General features: G+C 35.7%; 3 protein-coding genes across 3 annotated transcripts; 2 read left to right on the plus strand and 1 right to left on the minus strand.

The window, feature by feature from the left end:
• Positions 1 to 1,010: 1,010 nt before the first annotated feature.
• Positions 1,011 to 1,749, plus strand: LOC108123762 (uncharacterized). Its single transcript, XM_017239060.3, has 2 exons — positions 1,011 to 1,252; positions 1,315 to 1,749. Exons 1-2 carry the CDS (start codon positions 1,108 to 1,110, stop codon positions 1,659 to 1,661), a joined length of 492 nt encoding a protein of 163 aa, XP_017094549.2. The 5' UTR covers positions 1,011 to 1,107; the 3' UTR covers positions 1,662 to 1,749.
• Positions 1,750 to 7,934: 6,185 nt separating this feature from the next.
• Positions 7,935 to 8,858, minus strand: LOC108123904 (uncharacterized). The gene is made up of 2 exons (XM_017239313.3): positions 8,556 to 8,858; positions 7,935 to 8,503 (listed from the first exon to the last, which is right to left on the minus strand). The coding sequence occupies exons 1-2, from the start codon at positions 8,742 to 8,744 to the stop codon at positions 8,018 to 8,020; spliced, it is 675 nt and encodes a 224-aa protein (XP_017094802.3). The 5' UTR covers positions 8,745 to 8,858; the 3' UTR covers positions 7,935 to 8,017.
• A 1,085-nt stretch (positions 8,859 to 9,943) lies between these two features.
• LOC108123902 (uncharacterized) lies at positions 9,944 to 13,938 on the plus strand. The gene is made up of 2 exons (XM_017239310.3): positions 9,944 to 10,619; positions 12,809 to 13,938. Exons 1-2 carry the CDS (start codon positions 10,096 to 10,098, stop codon positions 12,990 to 12,992), a joined length of 708 nt encoding a protein of 235 aa, XP_017094799.1. The 5' UTR covers positions 9,944 to 10,095; the 3' UTR covers positions 12,993 to 13,938.
• Positions 13,939 to 14,423: the final 485 nt, after the last annotated feature.

Raw genomic sequence — 14,423 nt, forward strand, 5'->3', positions numbered from 1 at the left:
AACCAACACAAAAATACGTCTCAGGACAACAATATTTTATTCCTTTTTTTTTCTTCGATTTTTTCTACCTCTACATATTCATTGTTAAAGCAGAAATTAATGAAAAATTCAAATAAAACGGAAAAGTTTATCGATTTGTGGAAGAAAAACGAAAAAAAAGATGCAATTCGTATTAGGATAAATTAAGATAAACAAAATAGGATTTATATGGTGGCCATAAAGAGGACAACGAATCTCCGACCAGGATTCGCAGGATCAGCAAAAGGGAGGTGAATTTACGACAACCATTTGATTTACTCAAATGAGGACCAATGTCAAAGCCAAATTGTAAATTGACAATGGCCCCATAAAAAACAAAACAAAAACCAACAAGAAACGAAATAAGGAAAGAAAAGGGAAAGCCACTGAAATGAAAACGGGAAAATGGTGAGCTGGAAAATGGGAAATGCAAAAGGGAAACCCGGAACCCTGAGCTAAAAGGTTCCGCAAATGTCTCATCTAATGAGTGGAACAATCATCATCAAATAATATTTTCAAAATCGAATTGTATTGAAATGGATGCAAGGCGACAGCCAACACTTCAAAGTGGAATTAAGCTACAATTTCCATTTCCATTTCTTTATTGGATTACAAAGAGCTATTTATGGACTTATATAGAATTTTTAGGTTTTATTTATTTTTTTTTTTGGTTGAAAAAATTTAAAAGAAAAGTCAAAGCCAACTAGGGCGGAGTAATCGGTTTTTATATCGGTTTTTTAAAAATAGGGTTTCCACCAAGGAGATTGGAATTTTATTTAAAGCTACTCATATCATAAGATCATATTTGGAGCCTAGAGCTCCAAAAAAAATATACCTCTCTTTAAATAATTATTTCTCTAAATATAATACAATATAGGCCCAAAAAAATGTGCCTTGCACCTAAAAACAGTAGAGTAACCTCACAGCCCAACACTAATCGAATAGTGTTGGAAGAAAGCCCTTTAAAAACTCTAAAATTTTCTACCACTGGTAGTGCCGATTGTCACAAAAGTCACGTGCATTTGACAGCGACTGAAAGCAGAGTGTCTTGTGAAGAAAAAAAAAGAAAAAACCATTAAAAAACTAAAAATGTCTGATAGTGAGAATAACGAATGGACTAATAAGGAGGTGCCTGAGGTCCCGCCTACTAGGGAGTCTAGTGGAGAACTTTCCGACGACCTGGATCTCCTATGGGGCTCTCGATTCTATGATGGGTTCATGGAACTGGCAGAAAGTGGGTTACTTTAGCTATCTAATGGTAACATTTCATTGCAAATATAAATCTTTTTTCATTAGGATTTGTTCGCGACGGCCTTTATACCGATTTCCGTAGTGCTGGGGAGACTATGTATAATGAGCAGAACACGAATATGTTTCGCGATTTGCCGACGGTCGGTGAGGAGGGTCAGGAAGAAGTGAATACGGTTGTGGATATCTATGCAGAAGACGATCCTGTGGATGCTCCGGTGGCGACTGACGATGATTTTTTTTTGAAACCAGCCACTCCAAAGAAGCGTCGTTTTTCGGTAGCGTCAAGTGCTGTGCCGGTCCGCAGGTCACGACGATTGGCTTCCCTGGGACCATTAGACTCGGATGAAGTACCATCTTGGATCAACCAAAGAAAGACTTCTGCTCCGAAATAAGAATCAAAAATGAAATCTCCAACTCCCGAATAAATATAATATATATATATTTTTTTTTAAATAATTGGCTAAGCAATTCTTATATATAATAAAAGCATTACTTAGCACACAAATTTAAAAATCTACAGCCATGATTGATGATGGTAATTTAAATAACAAGTGCCTGGTGATTGATGGATTGTAGGCCAACAAGAAAAGGACCAAATTTTATAAAGAAATTTCTATTTAGATATTTTCTGTGACAGAACCAAAGAGTTGTCAGTGAAAGCAAATTGCTTGGCAGCCTTTCTAATTGAAATTGATGTGACAGATGGTCGAGAATTCGATTCGATTTTGTAGTTTTTCCCCAATTTCAGAATAATAATTAAAGAAATCCACAACAAAAACCCCTAAAAACTGCACAAGTTCGCGAGATAAACGAAAAACTTTTCGCACTCAAATAACTTGCAGCCCAGAATCTGAATCAGGACCAAAAAGTTGGGTGTTTTGTGTCTTTCGCCGCCCCAAGAACCGCCTCCGTCAAAGTCATTGTAAAGCCTCAAGAGTGGCAAGAGTGTGATGGAGAGAGGTCCTGGCTGGGCTCACAACTCATTACAAGAGTCCTGCGGAGGCAGAAACTTTTCTTCTAATCCGAGATTAAATACTCAGTCCGACCCCCGGACTCTAGAGGAGTCCAGAGACCGTAGGAGTCTCTGTGTGGCAACCATTTAGGTTTGCTTCACTTCGGTTCAATCATGCCACAATAAGCCCCTTTCTACTCACTTACTCACTTACCCACATACACACATATACATGTACATATATCAACCGGAAGTTGTCCTCTTCGCTGCGAACCTAGACTTTCGGATCCCATTTTGACCCTTTTAAAGTCCTGCACTTCCGGCTGGCATAAGCTTTCCTGCTTTTAATGCTCCAGAAATTGCCCTCAGACCTCCAGAAATTGATTTCAAAATGGTTTCAGTCACTTCTTGGTATTTTATGTTCTCGTTGGTATCGGAAAAATTGCCAAGAATTACTGGGAAAAAGCTGGGGGGGAAACTAACAATACCGTTTATTGTGCAAGTTGGCTCAAGTTTTATTCTTGGAATAGGAATTTATGGGAATTTATTAGGCATGAAACAAGAAAAATGGAAAAAGAATGAGAAATATTTCAAAACTTCAGGGAGATTTTTGGGAAACACTTTAAAAGGTGCTTCCTTTTAGGCTTTGGTAGATTTTTAATGACTGGAAAGTTAAGGGATTTCTTTTAAACATTTTCTAAAAGAAGGCGTCAAGGCATATATTCTTTTTACAGGGTTTATAGACATTTAAGAATCCTTTTTATAAATCTCCCAAAATCAGCCCAAAAAAGTATCCTATACTATATTTAACCAACAACCTCTCCCTTTTAATAGTACAGGGTATAAATAGCCAAAAAACACACTTCTACCAAAATATATACAAAAAAAGGGATTTCTTTCCGCTCTTCAACTCGAGTTCATATTAGGCAAACATTTGACATTTTATTTCATTTTTTTTTTGCCACCTTCAATTGAAATCAATAAATGTCGAGAACATTTCCTACTCATTCGCACTCAAAATTGAAAATATGGGGTTGAAAATGAAAAGGACATGATGAAAATGTTTTTTTTTTATGCTGGCTGTGGAATTTTCATTCCGCATTTATGATTTTTGCACACACTTTTCCAGAAGCATTTGCAGCGCCATCACGTGCCGACAATCACACAAAATCATTGCTTCATCATTTATTAGCAGGACAACAAAATACAAAAACAACAAAAAAATACAGAGATGGGGCAAGGACATCATCCGTTTGTTGTCCCGAGGAATTTGGCCTTATTGAGTTGCCACTTCCGTCTTGACATGACGGGGGTCTAATGTCATAGCCATGGAATTTCATTTCTGCGTTTTTTTTGGTTTTGTTGGATTCAGCAAATTGTTTTGGGACGGTTGTTAGATGAAGATATGAAATTTGAAGAGTCTAATTTATCATTTTTATTAGAGAAATATACACTACAGAAATTCCCAAGAACTGTGAGCCTAAAAGTTGGTATTTTAATTGCATACTTTTAGGCTTTCAAATAAGAGATTTCAAATCTCTAAAGAAGTCTAAACAAACTTAAGTCTATACAAAATAATAATTTTTCCAGTGTTTTTACTCAAGTGCTTTAAAGCAACAAGTCAATAAATGAATCCAGCCACCTGTTTCAGATTTAACCGTTTTTTTTCGGGCTAGCGACCCTACTGAACCTTTTGACAAGTGAACTCTCTCTCTCTCAGGCATTGTCATTCAATTTAGATTTATTGCAGTCGGCCATAGAATTCATAGTCTTGTTTATATTGCTTATAACCATACATTTTTCTTCTGTTTTTGGTTTTTTTTTTTGGCCAGAAAACAGATTCTATTTGGGCCATCTATCTCAATCAATGCAACAATGTGATTTCTATTCTTTAGACATTTTTTCCCTCCCCCGCAAATATGTATATTTTATTTATAGATTGTCAAATGCAATGTGGCTTTTTGAGAAGACTCTGTTTACATTTATTGTGTATTCATACAATAATATGCTCCGTTTATCAAATGACATTTATCGAGTAACTGGCCTGGAATAATTGGCCATTGAAACTTTTATTATTTATTTGGTATAACATATGCTAAATGGTCAGTGTTATTGTGTTCTTTTAATGGCAATTACCCAGCAGTTAAATCGACAAAATAAAATAATTATTATGCAATGTAATTATAATGAAACTTGTCCTATTAATATTTTTCTAACCTTTTTTATTGGTTTGTGTCCTTTTGAATAAAGGCTGACCGCTCAAGTGGTTTTCAAAATCCTCCGCAAGGCTATTCTTAAATATTTGTCACAGTAATTATTTGTATTCCATTTTTTTTTCTCTCTCTGTGGTTAAGGGGAGGTCTGGGTAGGTGGATACCGCTTTTTTGGTCGCTTGGCCCATTGAAAATCCGCTTAAATGTAATAAAAATAAATTTAAATTGAAATACGCTTTTCGGTAGACAGACTCAAAACAGTCGGCTTTTGTAAATATAGACAGGCTTTTTTGGGGTTGGTGCACTGAGGAAAAAATGTCTGAGTTTGAGACAGTATATATTTTTCATAAAAATTGTTTATTTTTGTCTTCTAAGGTCGATAAACCAAAATTTTTAACTTGTGAATACATTTAAAAATATATTTAACATCTTTGCTAGCTTTAAGTCCTTTAAGGCTTACTTATACTTTTCAACATTAATTTTAAACATAAATATATTAAAATATTAAAAGTTTTAAATACCAAAATATTTCTCCAAGTGCAGAAACTGTTAGGGCACAGGGAATAGCCTGGGGATCGAGGTCTGATTTGGGTGTTTCGTGTCTGATTGACCGTATCGCCTATCTGAATATTTTTGGGTCCCCTTGGGAAGTAGGGCGAGTCGGGGATGTCACATTCAAGGGTCACGTTTCCAATAGGCCATCCCACATCCCACCACACCCCACCACGCCCATCCACCCATCCCTCCCCCCTTCAGGTCCTGTTCATCCTGTTCGGTTCTAATTAAACCATTTTGAAGTTGATTGAGTTTACAATCCAATGTAGACCCCGCTTGCCGTTTTTCCTCGATGAATCAAATTTAAATGTTTGAGTGCCACGCAAATTGACTAACAGCCTCCCAAAAAAAAAATTTATATATATATATAAATATATATATAAAAATGTCACCAGATTGCTGGGGAATTTATTTTATTTTTATTTCAAGTGCCCAAGACTGCTGAACTGTTGTTTGGATTGGTAATGTTATTTAAATACATAATAAATCCGTTATTTTACATTTTTTTCTAGTGGTTGGTTTTAAGGCTGAAAGTAAGTCCCTGAATTTGTTGAGTTTTAAATGAAATTATTGTAACTAGTATTTAACGAGGTTTTAATTGAAAAAAATTCCATCAATTGGAAAATAAAAATTAGGAGTTTTTAGGGCATTATTTTATTTTAATTGGTATTAGTTTCAGGCGTTTTTTAATTATTGATATTTCGGTGTTAAGTTTTCGGTACAATTTAACCTTTTATCGTTATTTTCGAGTTTGTATTTTTACCTTTTAATTTTTATTGAATTTATCTGTTAATTCCTATTATATTACAGGACTTATTAGGGAAGTACCAGGTATCATGTATATATGTATGGTGGAAAAACTTTACTATCCATTTTCTTTTTTATCCAACGTTGAAAACATTCTTATTTTACGATTTTATGCAACAAGTTCTCCCATATCTTATGTTTAATCAGTTAAATCTACTCAATATAACAATTCAATTACCTTAAATTTCCTTTAAATTCATCCAACTTTTTAAACTTACCTCTCAATTCCACCATCTTGTACCGTATACCTTCTCAAATACCTTTGGGTCTAAAATTTGGCTCAAAGCGACGAGTACTTAACAAAACAGTGAACGAGAAATAAAAACGATTTGAGTTTTTGGCCCGGGGATTACACAGTTTCGCTATCCGTCTCTTTTTGGTTTGGAAAGAGTAGGCTATATGGGGTTAGAAAGAGAGAATGTGGGGTAGCTGGAGTGAGAGAGAGGGGTAGCTGGAAAAGTGGAGTGGCTTGTCAATTTTCATTTTCATCGCGAGGAAGCCAAAAGAGAAATTTAAATGAGGCGTTTCAGTTTTTGTTGTCTGTTTTTCTGTTTTTTTTTTTTTGTTTTTGTGGGAAATTCCTTTTGTTGTTTACTGTTGGGATTATGTTGGTGTATGTGTGCGTATCTGGATGTGTATGTGTTAGCTCTTTTGCTAATTACATGCTGTTCACTATCCTGTTGATTGAGGAGGCCCCAGGTTGAACCCGATACCCAAAATCCCCGTATGAAATAGCCGCAAATCGTTTCCAGTTGTTTTTGTCGTCGATGGCTATTAATAGACGCTCATTATTGGCATTTTTGGCATTGGCCAAAGTCACACACACACACACACACACAGAAAAGTAAGTTTCAGCCACGTATGTGTATATGTGTGTGTTGGCCAATTCAATTGGCAGTTCCATGGCGCCAGTAAAGTCAGTTAGGGTCTGACTCTCATAACCAAAAGTGATGCCAAAAAATAGTAAGAAAATATTATAATATAAATAAAATATTCAAAATAATATATTATTATTTTAATGTCAAAAAGCTTATTATTTCAAAGAATCTAAAGAAAACACTTTATTCATTTTGTAGTGAAAAAAGCAGAATATATATTTGCATCATTAATCCTGCGATAAAAATGCAGAGCCATTTTTAACTTCTAGACAGGACACTCTCATCTCTGGTCCTTAAGCTGAGAATTAAGCTGGCGTCGTGTTGCTCACACACGAACACTCACTCGTTCTGCCAGGACTCACTCGTCCGGATGCCAACAAAAAAAAAAAAAGAAAAATCTTTTCCCTTTTGTGATTCTGATGTGCCTAATGCTTAATAACAATTTCATTTACATTTTCGGCACATTTCACATCGGCTTTGGCCCACGCGGCGTATGCGCAATGTCCCGAAAGGTATTCAGAAAAAAAGAGGGTGTTACCTTACCTTTTTTCTTTTCTATTGTTCTTCGACCTAGAAAGGGTTTAACTTGTACGGGAAAAAACCCCGTTATTTAGTTAATGATTTTTTCTCTTCATTTCTTTTTGTTATTCAATTCAATTAATTGAGACATTTTTTTGGTAAGATTTTTTTATTTTACTTTTTGGGGATTTTCTGGTTATGGTTATGCCTCTGGTGCTACCTGGCGCAAAAACGAGGATCCCAAAGGACAGTCGCTGTGCAAATTCCCACGGACTGCAATGCGGCGTAATTATAATGCACAAAGGCTAATTAAAACGCGAGTGGGGAATAATGTGGATGGAAAGTGGGTGAAACAAAAAAAATGGGAAAAAAATACCATGATGGAAGGTAAAGTGGATGGAAATTGTGAAAAGATGAACAATGTATTGGGTTTCGCAATTTTTTGCTTTTAAAATATACATAAAACAAGGTAACTATGGCAGAATTGATACAACAATGTTTGCCAATTAACAACAAAGAATGTCAACCTATCGTGTCCACCTTTCCACACATAATTAATCATTTTTCTGTGGCCTTTGTTTATGACTTTGTTTTTAAATTACAAGCTAACATTGTGGGCTTTGATTTTATACAGTGTTTGGGGATGAAAAAAGGGAAAATGTGAACACTTTTTAGTCTATTTCTTAGATTCAAGTCTCACTAAGGTTGTCTCACTGAAGGTTGTTAAATTAAATACCTAAATTTGTTTGCTCTTTCAATGCTTTATTTAATATTTTATTATATATTTAAAATAAAGAAAAAAAATAGTTGATGGTTATTTTTGTTTAAAATGATTTGTTCTCAATTTGCACGACAATTTCGGCACTGAGATCAATTGCACCGTAAGTTTGAAACACTATTTTGTTGAAACCTTCTGGCATATGTTGCGGAAAACGGTCGGTGCTCACCTGGCACTTTTCGAAATGGAACTTTTGGGCCGGCAACTCTGTTAGCTTGTCCTCGAATTGCGGTAAATTGGAGCAATTAACGGCACTCGGCATAATCATGTCCTTGTAAAAATTATTAATGGCATCGAAAACGCCCTGACGTGGCAATGAATACGGTTGGATTTTGTAATTGGCGCCGCTATCAGTGCTGCGATACAACAGGACCTCCACTTCCATATCCGGCGTTACATCTATTAGTAATGTCAGATTACCACTCAATCCGAACTCTCCGCGTTCAATTCGATCGATGCGCATATTCCCATAGGCAGTGTCCTTATTGGCCGTGTCCATTTTAACCGATTCCAATGTATAAGTCCAAGATTTCTAAAGGGTTTTCATAAAAAACTTTCTAAAGGGTTTTCATAAAATAACTCACCTCAGTAGATGGCATGTTAACTGCCTTTGAAACTCCAAACAAACTAATAAATATTCCCAGGCCGTATATCAAAAACATTTTTAATATTCCAAGCATCCGATATTTATTTTTAATGAATTGAAATAAAATGATTACTCTATATATATAGGGCCGGTTGTCTGGTTCATGACTGCTTCGTATCAATCTCATTAGTGTTTACAAGTTACAGTTAATTAATTACAATTAAATTCGTATAATCCGCTTGTCGTGTGTGGATCGAACACTGGCATTGACAGAGTTATAAAAATGAACATTTAAGCTTTAATAAATTCGATTTAATCAACTATATAGCCGCTGTAAAATGAATCAGATATTAATCGTGAGAAAGTAAATTATAATTGAATTGAATAAATGAGAAACAAATATTAATTCCATTGGGCTTTATAGAGCGACAAATTGGTTTCAGAATTTTGTCCTCCTCTTTTTAATTTATTTTTTTTTGTGCATCTCATCGAAAAATATAAAAAAAAATTTACACAACGCCTCCGTGGAGAGGTCCTCCTGGTGCGGAGAACAATCAAAGTAAACAAAAGTTGTCGACCTAGCCGCAAAAATCAAGCTCAGCTGTGGCAAAGTTTTGCAGTTGATTTAAAATTTTTGCTTACCGAATTTGATTGCTGAAAAGTTGCCGCCTGTGCACAGTGACCGCAAAATGTCAACAGCACTTTTGCGATTTCTATAGAAATATTTAACTACACTTGAACGAAAACGGAACGTTCTTTTAATTCTATTTTTTTTTTTAATTTATCTTTGGCTTGAGTAAATAACAGCGATTTCGGCACAAAAGTAAATTGAAATTAGTTAGTTTGTTTGAGTTTCTGTAAGTCTCATGTAAAATAAAAGCTCACTCTAGCTTCTTTTTTGTGTAATAGAGGTCACACTAAAACTTTTTTGTTAATATTTTGGTTTTTATGAGGGAATATGAATATTTTAAAACATCTTTGGGGTATTAAAGGTTTTTAAATGTGAAAAGGTTTCTTATTTACTAGAGTATGTGTAATTTTGTAATTATTATTTGGGTTCCATTGGTGTATATAAAGTGGAGTGCAAAGTTTGGACCATTTTCAGTTTTAAAGACAAACTTCTTAAAGCTTTTGTTATAAAAATATGGAAATGTGTTTTTTAATCAGAAATATAAACAATTTTTAAAAGGTCGTACTAAACTTTATATTGTGAACATGTTTTAATTGAGGATTTTGAATGTGACCAAGTCATTTTTAAAGAATAATCTTTAGGCAGGATTTTTAAGGTCACACTGCGTTGTCTAGGCTTTTATTTCACAAATTTTTCAATCGTATTAGCCTTGAAATCCTTTGGGTATAAAAGGCCGGAAATTTGGGATATATCCTCAGTTTTATTTCGTGCTCCGTGCAATTAACATGTTTCGGGCACAATTCAGTGTTTTAATAATTTTCTAAATTTTAATAATTGAGACAAAAAAAAACTAAGTCAAAAAAATAATAAGTGGACAAAAAAAAACTAGTGAATAACCAAAAAAAAAATGGAACTTCTTTTACCTTGCAGATACGATAGAGTATATCTTTCCAAGATGCGTCGCTCGTCGTTTACGCCCGTCTTCAACCTGAGCACCCAGGAGCCGCTGATTGTCGTCGAGGAATCGCACACGGCTGAGGACGGCGACGAGCTGGAGGGAGCTGCTGGCGGATGCGACCCAAATGCGACCGGCGGTACTAAGCGCACGAACAGCGACGACTCGGAGCCGGACTCGCCGGTGAATCCGTACCTGCTCTGCCCGTTTCCGGACATGCAGCAGCGCCGGAAGCACTCGCTGCCCTCGCTCCAGATCACCGAGGGCATCACCGCCAGCCAGGTGCGTCGCCTATCGGAGGTCGGTGGCGAGACCGGCGGTCTCAGTCCCAAGGAGGTCGAGTTCCTAGCAACTCTCTCCCAGAAGGCCAATCCGACGGCCGGCGGACGACGTCACTCGGTGGTCACCATTTCGGCTGTACCGCCCACGCTCTTCGGCCGCAATCGCCGCGAGTCTATTTCCGGTGTTTCATTCAGGTAAATAATCTCATTATCCTTCTATATAAAAAAAAATACACGCACCACAAAACAAAAAAAAAAAACTAAAAACCAAGCATGAACCTAAAAATGCGGTAGGGAAAGTCGTTTCCGGTGCCATTAGCCAACCGGAAGAAGTCGAGGTCCCTGTTATTTCTTTTTTTTGCCTTTTCCATGCACTTGAAGCAAATTAGAGGTTTTTATTTAGTTTTTAAATATTTTTTTTTCATGAATTTATATATTTTTTTTTTCACGAATTTATATATTTTTTTTTTTCATGAATTTATATATTTTTTTTTCATGAATTTATATATTTTTTTCATGAAAAAAAAATTACAGCTATTAAAATGACAGCAGATTTCACAGAGCCTACTAGGATATTTTTTATTATTAGTATTTTTTTTTGAAAGAATAATAATTTAAAATACTAAAATAACAAAAAGCTATTCAAGTATTTTTTTCTGACAGCTACTATCGATAGGTAATAGATACAACTGTCAATAGGATAAAATATAATACAAATTCTATAGATTCTATATTAAATATTAGAATAGAATAGTATATACTACACTAAACTATATAAAATATAATAAAAGAAGCCAAATAACGCGAAAGTAGGCCCTTTCTTAACAAAACCCTATGGTATGTTGTAGAAGTCTTTCAATTTTCATAAAGACTAGAGGCAATCTAGACATCGTAGGACTAGAAAGAAGATGTTACATGGTTGTGGTTAGAAATCATTTAGAAGTAGATATTGGTATTATTTTTTCACAGTGTAATATCCTAGATACCTTCTGGCCTTTTCCTATCTGCGACTCTACGTACTACTGGGCCTAATTGAATTGTGCCGCAGGGTGTTGGCAAGCTTTTGTGCTGTGACAGCAACATTTTGATACTCTAATGGCCCGGGAGGCGTTTCTGGTTAATAGGGCAGAGGGGGCGTGGCCTAAACTGAAATGAAGGTGGCAATTCAGTGAGGAAAATGTGGGCGTGGCCGCATAGCTAGCAGGCATAATAAGATTGTCATAAACGTTAGGTATTTTTTTCGGTCAAAGTCATCAAATAATAGGCGAAATAATAGAACGATTTAAGGATATTGGGAGGATATTTAAAGGATTTTTAAGATATTGAAATTGTTTTTTTTTTTACTTAAATTAGAAAAGATTTCCGAGAGTAAGTGTATATCCAGTTGGTATTTTTGTACCAAATTCTAGACTTAACCACATTGCTTTTGGCCCTGACTTTGTCCCAGTTCTCTCTTCAGGGCCCTTGGTGGCCATTTAAATTGTTGCCCAGCCACCCACTACACCCACTAGACCCACTACATAGACCCACCAAGCCAGGCAGACAATTTCCCCCGTGTCGCGTGTCCATTAAACGCCCAACGCACTTTACGAGCCCAACTTTGCCTCAAATGGAGATGGAAATAGAGATGAAGCATCTCTGCATAGACAGAGATAGCAACAGTGACAATGAGAGAGATGGGTATACCCAGATAGAGATAGGATGGAAAGAGAGTTGGTGGGCCAACGGGGCGTATAATTTATGCTAAAGCGATAACCGCACAACCATCAACCACTTACTATCGTTTCTCATTGAAGTTCTGAAGGAGGATTTTAGATTTCAGGTTTCAGCCTTCAGACTTTTCCCTCAAAAACCATAATCTAGCCCATTAAAGGTTAACAGGAATGACATAAATATTTTAAAGCTCATTAGAAATGCTCTTAAAAGCAAGAAAGTAAGATATTAATATTCTGAATAAATTTGAAAGGATTCTTATAATGATGAACCTTCCACAAACATTTAAATAAATATTTTTGAATTAAAATTAAAGCTTTAAAACCAGAACCAAAAAATTCTTGCAATTTGGAAAAATATGCTGGTCAAGCTTCCGAAAAGTACAACAACAAAAAATTGATTGATGTGGTTACTTTTCCCTTTTTGCTATAAAATGGCTACGGAAACTGCAATTTTCCGGTGCAATTCCTTTTTCCTTTCTTTTGCAATTTTCTCAAGTAATTTTCCCATTTTTGGGTTTTTCTACGTTTTTGTATACACTTTAGTAGAGCATTTTGGACTTGGTATAGGTTTCAAATATTTTCTTAAATATTAAGTATCCGCACTGTTGGTAGTGCACTAACTTTTATTTTTTTTTATTGTTTTAAAAATACTTTCCTTTATTATTGCAGTGGAAGCCGCCGTGGTAGCGGAATTGCCGGACCACCGCTGACGGACCATCGCGGCAGCATCCATAACTTGCAGCTGGACATCATGGACGGAATCGTGCAACAGCGCAAGACACGCAGCGGCAGCGGCGTCTGGACAGCGCCCGTGTTGCAGGAGGCCGACAGCAACGTTCCGGTCCAGACATAAGCGACGCAACAAGGATAATCCCAAAAGATAGTGGGGACCGATATGGGGGGGGGAAAAAAAAAGGATGTACTGGAAGGAGATTGTTTGAATTTCGTTACGGACATTTCTTTTTTGCTTTTGGACTTGTTTCGGCGAGAATGAGGAAAAATGCCAAAGAGGAAATTACGGAACGAGATCGGCAACTGAAGAACTCAAAACACACTTCTGAGCAATTGAAACAAAAGGAAAAAAATGGATAGAAAAACGACAAAAAAAGAAGATACAATTGGACTGCGTATTCCTAGGAAGACAACAAGAAAAATTGGAATACGCAGGACATCTCTATTATCAGTTCCCCACTCACACGCTTTACCTTTAACCTTCTTCCGCTTTCACCATCGTTTGCACCGCCACTTCCGCTTCTTCCTGCCGGGAAATTGCTTTTCGCGGCTGCCCCCACAAAGAAAACAAACAAACCGCAAAAACCACCGTTTGGAGCAAACAGAAAAAATTCGCCGACCTCCCCCCCCCAACCCCACCAAAAAAAAAAAAAAAAAAATTGCAAAAAATCGCACCAATACAAGATGAACGAAAAAATTGGCAGAAAAACAAAAGTACGGAAAAATGGCGGCGGTGTGGCGAACACAAGAACAAAAATATAAATATATAAAAAAATTCATTTAAAAAAATACTACCAAAAAGAAACTACATAAATAGTATGGAAGAAGGTTAAGAGGAAAGCCCCACAAAATGCCAAAAGAGAATGGCATACAAAATAAATATAATAGGAGTTTAACAACAACAGAGAATCATTGGATAATATTATATTAGAAGTATAAGAACAACAACAACAGAGAATCATTGGAACTTAAAATATTACACTTAAAAGAGGAGTTACACGAAAAAAATTTGGAACTAAAAGGTCCCGACGAAAACAAATAACAAGATAAAAAAAAAAAATATATATATTAAAGAAAAAAATAATACACTACAGAAAATTAAAAAAAAAAGTGTAGGAACTGATAAGAGAAATGATAACAAACAGAAAAGGAATTGAAGAAAGACAAGCACCCCTAAAAGAATCTTAGAACACGGAATACAAGGAATACAAAGAGATACAGAGACATCACAATTTGAAGAAACGAAAATCAAGCTTCCGAAGCACACCTGCGTTCGGACACACACTCCCCAAAAAACATCTCAAAATACCTAAAATTGTAAGCACACAAAAAAAAAATGAATAAAATGAATATTTCAATTCCAAAAAAAACAAACAAAGCTCTATATAAATTAAACTCACATTTACAAAAATTAAACAGTAATATTGAAAATAATTGAAAAAACACCCAAAACTGATCCTCTTTGGAAAAATAAAATACTACTGATTTCAAATCCAACAGAAGATGCACAAAATTAAAGAAAGTAAGTAAAATAAAATGTAACTTAACTTAG

The sequence above is a fragment of the Drosophila bipectinata genome, chromosome XR (assembly GCF_030179905.1).
Source record: "Drosophila bipectinata strain 14024-0381.07 chromosome XR, DbipHiC1v2, whole genome shotgun sequence".
Classification (NCBI taxonomy): Eukaryota; Metazoa; Arthropoda; class Insecta; order Diptera; family Drosophilidae; genus Drosophila; species Drosophila bipectinata.